Raw genomic sequence first — 6,564 nt, 5'->3', positions numbered from 1 at the left:
CAAAAAAAAAAAAAAAAAAAAAAAAGCTCCACATGAGCCAGCATGGGCTCCAGAGTCAGACAGATCTGGATTTGAATCCTGACTCTGTGATTTACTAACTGTGGGTCCTTGAGAAAATTACTTACGCTCTCCAAGCTCTCATCCCTGTCTTTATAACGTGGGGATAATACTACGGACCAAATAATGAAGATGACATCCTCTTTTGCTGCCATTTATGCATCTGTCTCTCCTGTATGCTCCGTGAGGCCAGAGACCATGGCTGCTGCTGTGCCTGGCACAGTTCTAGGCACATCGGGGCACAGCTGAATGGTGAGTGTGTATGTGTGTACACACTGCTTCTCCTGTATTTATGCTGAGCTCCTTCCCACCACGAGTCTTGCAGATGTATTGTTTGTGAGTATATGTGTGGTACACGCACATGTGCATGTACACATCCAGGGATTGGGGGAGAGGACGGCTACAGACTAATTTGATGACATGGTCTTATCTTGGGCTTGTAGTGATCATGGAGCCCCAAGTCCCATCCGCATTTACAGAACCGCCAAGCCACTAAGAACCAGACCCAAGCTTTGCAGGCGTGGAGAGGATGGGAATAGGGCATCGTTGGAAGGGGTTCATCCAGGAAGGCCTGCTGGATGGGGGAGGCTTAAGCCAGATTTTTCAGGTGTGTGCCAAACCCAGGAGAGGGGACAGGGCACTGCAGATGGAGGCTTGTTCCACCTGGCCTGGTCTGAACCCAGATCCTCCCCAGCTCCCTGCCCCCTGACAGGGCTTCAAACCCATGTGCCTTGGTTGGGCTGGCTCACCTCCCCAGCCCTGTCTGGACTCCTGCCTTCAGTTTTAACCTGATGTCCCTGCTGGGCCCACAGTCCCAGGAATATGTTGATAATCCCCACCCAGCAACCACAGAGCAGCCCCTGGGTGAGCTCTGAGGTTGGGAGAGCTGTGTCTTTAGGACATCTCCCCCTAGGAAGGGTCTGGAGTGTGTTCGTGGAGGGTGGGTGGGAGATAACAGAAGCCTTGGGAGGTGGAAGTCAGTAGGACCGCCTCTGATCTCTGGGGGTCAGGTTGACCGCTGGGTGAGGCAGCCAGGACTCTGCCTGGGGAGGGGCCAGTCCTGGGGCTCCCTGAGCATCACAGTTCCCTTGGAGGCACTCAGGGCTGATGATCTTCCACAGGCACAGCTTTGGGTTCTGGTTCCGGGGACCGAGGATGCTGACCCCTACTTATCCTTCAGTTCTCAGTCGTGCCACCTCCTTCAGGAAGCCCTCCCTGACTACCTTGGGACCGGGTTGGACTCTTTCCTGTGTGCTCCCGCAGCAGCCTTCACTCTGAACCATTACTTATTGCTGGTTACTTATCTGTCTTGAGCACCACTGTATCCCCATGTCTGGCAACACCTGATGCTTAGTAGTTGCTCAGGAAATTGTGATGGATAATGGACAGGTGGGTGGAAGCGAGGTATAGTGGATATGAATACAGGCTCTGGAGCCCTACTGGGTTTGAACTTGATGGATTCCTAAAACTCTCTATGCTTTGGTCTCCTGTCTGGTGGAATGGGGATATTCATGGTCTTTATCTAGCAGGCAGACTAGTTGCATCAATGAGCCAAGCTGTGATGTGCTTAGAACAGCCCCCGACACATAAGAGCTCATTGAATATTGCTTCTTGTTAACTATTACACTTAACTTCTTGTTAACTATTATTGCAGAAGAAAGAGGAAGGTAGAATCAGGCCTGGTTGGTCTAAGGAATGTGCTGGCTGGGAAAACGGGATGGGGCTCCCCTGAGACTCCGGTTCTGACCCCGCTCCCCTGCCCTGTTTCCTGTTTAGATGAGCAACAAGCGGTCCAACAGCTTCCGCCAGGCCATCCTGCAGGGCAACCGCAGGCTCTGCAGCAAGGCCCTGCTGGAGGAGAAGGGGCTGAACTTCTCCCAGCGACTGATCCGCCACGTGGCATACGAGACCCTGCCCCGGGAGACTGACCGGAAGTGGTACTACGACAGCTACACCTGCTGCCCACCGCCCTGGTTCATGATCACAGTAACACTGCTGGAGGCAAGGACGAGGGTGGGGAAGGGGCTGCTGGAGGGTCAAGAGGATATCTGAGATCACGAGGAGAAGGGCAAGTCACTGCAAGTCAGGCCCTGTTACAGGGCACGCAAGTGTTGTTATAACCCCCGGACCATAGAGAGATTACAAAGATCATTACTTTAAGCAATATGCCCTGCAGCAAAATCCCCATGTGGCCACCTCCACCAAAACCAACAGCAGCAAAAACAATGTCAGTAGTTCATTGATTTGGGGGATTTAGCCAGGCTAACTCATGAAGACACCTTCTTTTAGTTCCTCCGGGAGTGAGTAACGGGGACGAGTCATGTGCTCCCCTGGGACACCTGTAAAGTAGGAATAACCAGACCTGCCCTCCTTTTCCCACAGGACTCCCCTATTTAGAGCCAGAGAACGGCAGGTGGTGCTTTCTGAACACAAAAGCATTGCACAAATACATATGGGAGGGAGCATATATGAACAGGTAGATGTGGGCTTCACGTATCTTGCAAGAACATTCTCCCCTTAGGAAATCATCCATACCTATTGTTATTCTAAGTCTCATGCTTATGCAGCGGAATCCAGAGTACCACCTTCTGAATCAGCGCTCCTGTATGAGGAACTCTGAATGCTTTCTGCTCCTCAGCCCAAGAACCAGCGGGCCTCCCAGCCCCAGCTCTTGAACGCACCAATGCTTGGCTTCCCTTGGGCGTTTTATAATCTCCGTCGTTTCTCTTCCAGAACCAGGGGCCTACTTACCGCCCCGGCATATGTTCTTGTAAAGTTCCTGCCGAATCAAACTGCAGGATCATTATGCTTCATGGCTTCCCTCTTCTTTTTTTCTAAGTCATAATATCTGGACTGCAGGCTAGAGCTCCTCTGTTGTTCTGGCTTCATCCAAGTACATTTGGAAGTTGTGATTTTTCTGAGATATTCTTGGACTTGTTTTCCAAGCACTTACTGTGTTGGTCTATTTATTAACTTCTATTTGAGGGCCAATAATAACAAGCTGTCCTGGAAGCTGTATTTGCTCCCACGCCACCTGCACCCACGGTGTTAGGTGGACAGAACGGCTCCCAGAGAGCCCCGGGAGTCCAGCTGCTGGGAGGCCTGAGCCATTCCCAGGCTCAGCCCAGGAGGGCTTAGCCACACACTAATTACAGCTGCCTTCCCTCAGTGCATGCCTGCTCCTCACGTACTTAATCATTTTTAAACCTCACGATCACCGTGGAAGTGTAAGAATTAGTATCCCCGTTTCCAGATGGGGAAACTGAGTACCAGTAAATTAAAATAATTTGCCCAAGGTCATCCAGAGGAGTCAGATCTTGTGTCCAGATTGGTTTCAGGTTTTCAGAAACCTCAGCTGTGTAATCTCGAGCCACCAATCTAGAAGAAACTGGAAAATGATGAAATAACTGTTTCAGAGTCCTTATACTAAAGCCCAAGGTTTTTGTTTTACATACAGTTCTAGTAACCTGGTTTTCTGAGTCCGTAACAGAGCGAACATGGTGGGAAGCTACTAGAAGGGGCCCCCTACCAACCAACAATAGGAAGTAAGAACCTTGTTGTAGTGCCTGGTCAACAACTTGCTGACACCCAGGCATTGCGGGAGAGGACAAAAGAAAATGTAAAAGCAACCCTGAGCCGTAAAGAAACACAAGAATTTGGGACCATTTAGTATAGGAGCAAAACCCCTATCAATTACTGGAGAAGACATCACTCCTATAGCCCAGATCAATACCTGAGACATCCTTAAAATTAAGGGACGTGAATTTTGCATTCTAGAAAGAGTTCCAAGGGACTTCCCTGGTGGCGTGCTCCCAGTGAAGGGGGTCTGGGTTTTATCCCTCGTCAGGGAACTAGATCCCACATACATGCTGCAACTAAGAGTTCACATTGCCACAGCTAAGGAGCTGGCGAGCCGCAACTAAGGAGCCCACCTGCTGCAACTAAGACCCAGTGCAACTTTTAAAGAAAGAAAAAGAGTTCCAGGAAAAAATAGTTCAAATAACTACTCTCTTAGGGCTTAAACAAGTACACATCAGTCATCTTTAAAATTAACTTATGTGGGACTTACCCGGCGGTCCAGTGGTTAAGACTCCACACTTCCACTGCAGGGGGCACAGGTTCAATCCCTGGTCGGGGAAGTTCCGCATGACACACAGTGCAGCCAAAAAAAAAAAAGAACAATTATGTGAGGTGTTGGTGAGAATTCAAAGAAATTGAAACACTTGTGTACTGTTGGTGGGAATGGAAAATGGTACAGCCACTGTGGGAAACAGTATGGCAGTTCCTCAAAAAAATTAAACAGAATTACATGGTCCAGCAATTCCACTTCTGGGTGTATACCCAAAAGAATTGAAAACGGGTTCAAAGAGATATTTGTACACCCATGTTCATAGCAGCATTGTTCACAATAGCTAAAAGGTGGAAGCAACCCAAGTGTCCATTGACAGATGAATGGATAAACAAAATGTGGTAGATACATACAGAGGATTATTAGGAAGGAAATTCTGTCATGTGTTACAACAGGGCTATACCTTGATGACGTTATGCTGAGTGAAATAAACCAATCACAAAAGACAAATACCGTATGATTTCACTTATATGCAGTCCCTGGAGTAGTCACATTCATAGAAACAGAAAGCAGAATGGTGATTGCCAGGGGCTGGGAGGCAGGGAATGGGAATTAATGTTTAATGGGTATAGAGTTTCTTTCAGTTTTACGAGATGAAAAGAATACTGTAAATGGATGTTGGTGATGGTTGCACATTATGAATGTATTTAATACCACTGAACCGTACACTTAAAATGGTTAAGATGGTAAATTTTACCTTATGTGTATTTTACCACAGTTTTTTTTTTTTAATCAACTTTTGTGGAATTGCCTCAGCCCCCAAGTGGGTATGTGAGTTATTATCTGAATTAAAGTTTAAAATCCTACAAACCCTTCCTGCTTAACACCGAGGAAATGTGGGCAGAGACCATGAGACCATTTTGTGAACATTTAACAAAATAATCGAACAGAAGTGGGGTAAGAGATGGTGCAGAGCTAGCTTGGCTCTGGTCGTAGGGATGTCCCTCCTAACGTAGGGATTCCAAAGGTCAGCACAATAGGGGTTCCTGGGCAGTTTCACACCTAGTAACAGGCTCTCTTCATTCTGTGCTCTCATCCAGGTTGCCTTTTTCCTCTATAATGGGGTGTCGCTGGACCAATTTGTGCTGCAGGTCACCCATCCACGATACCTGAAGAACTCACTGGTTTACCATCCACAGCTCCGAGCACAGGCTTGGCGTTACCTGACCTACATCTTCATGCATGCGGGGTGAGTACACTCTATCAAGAGTCTCTGTGGGAAAATAACTGGTCCAGAGAGCCTGGATTGAAATATTATTTTTATCTACCTGGACACAGGATTTGAGGTGGCTTCTTGAAACTTATCTAATACCAAACTGTATGAGTAAATTATGAAGAGTGTATGGGAGGGCCTTCCCTGGTGGCGCAGTGGTTGGGAGTCCACCTGCCGATGCAGGGGGACACAGGTTTGAGCCCTAGTCCGGGAAGATCCCACATGCCGCGGAGCAGCTAAGCCCGTGCGCCACCACTACTGAGCCTGTGCTCTAGAGCCTGCGAGCTGCAACTCCTGAGCCCGTGTGCCACCACTACTGAAGCCCGCGTGCCTAGAGCCTGTGCTCCTCAACCAGAGAAGCCACCGCAATGAGAAGCATGTGCACCGCAATGAAGAGCAGCCCCCGCTCGCTGCAACTAGAGAAAGCTTGTGCGCAGCAACGGAGACCCAAGGCAGCCAAAAATAAATAAATAAAATAAATAAATTTATTTTTTAAAAAAGTGTATGGGAAAGGGAAAATAGAGAGAGGAAAATGCTAAAAAGCCAGCAGAGAGCTTTTTAGCATGTACACAGCATGTGATGCTATGTACTTGCTGTAAGTGGGTTATAAATTTATTCTGAACTTCCTAGTGGCCAAAGCAAAGAGGAAAATGTGGTCCACCACCAGTCACTGTCCATAAACCATGTGTGTGAGTGCCCCATAAGTGAAATAAAGGACAGATTTATTGAAAGGAGGTTTTGCAATATGGTGGCATGAGTCTTCTTGAGGAACTCTGGCAATACTTAAAGTTTCTGTTTGTAGAGCCGTGTGGCCTCTTCTGGGGCCTGGAGTGCAATCAGTTCTCACTGGTACCTCCTACCCCACGATAAGGACCAGGCGACCACCCGGGTCCAAGTCCCTTGAAGAGCATGGTCTTGGCTGGAGGCTGTTTTTACATAGTAGAAGCATGGAGTTGGGAAATCAGAGTCCCCAGACACCAGACCTCTGCGGTGTATTCCACAGACACTTCTCGAGAAGTGAAGGAAAAGCCTGGAAAAGCCCTGTGGCTGCCTGTCCCTGGGATTGCCAATGGGAAGAGGATTATCCCGGCCCCCATGGCTCTTTCCTTGGCAGAAAGACCCACAGTGGCCAAGAGGAAGCTCCACTGTGAGCCTCCCTTCCTGC

At 48.4% G+C, this 6,564-nt stretch overlaps 1 protein-coding gene across 2 annotated transcripts in view; it reads left to right on the top strand.

Moving 5' to 3' along the window:
* The window catches only part of RHBDL3 (rhomboid like 3), a 43,934-nt gene that overhangs the window by 17,932 nt on the left and 19,438 nt on the right, over positions 1–6,564 (top strand). For both annotated transcript variants that reach the window (XM_007452372.1, XM_007452373.1), the window contains 2 exons: positions 1,834–2,058; positions 5,227–5,375. In XM_007452372.1, the coding sequence (XP_007452434.1) occupies positions 1,834–2,058; positions 5,227–5,375 (374 nt within the window). The remainder of the gene's footprint in view (positions 1–1,833; positions 2,059–5,226; positions 5,376–6,564) is intronic.

This window comes from Lipotes vexillifer, unplaced genomic scaffold, assembly GCF_000442215.2.
Source record: "Lipotes vexillifer unplaced genomic scaffold, Lipotes_vexillifer_v1.1 scaffold216, whole genome shotgun sequence".
Lineage (NCBI taxonomy): Eukaryota > Metazoa > Chordata > Mammalia > Artiodactyla > Lipotidae > Lipotes > Lipotes vexillifer.
Note: the sequence above shows the minus strand (reverse complement) of the source record. Positions and strands in the feature narration are given on the sequence as shown.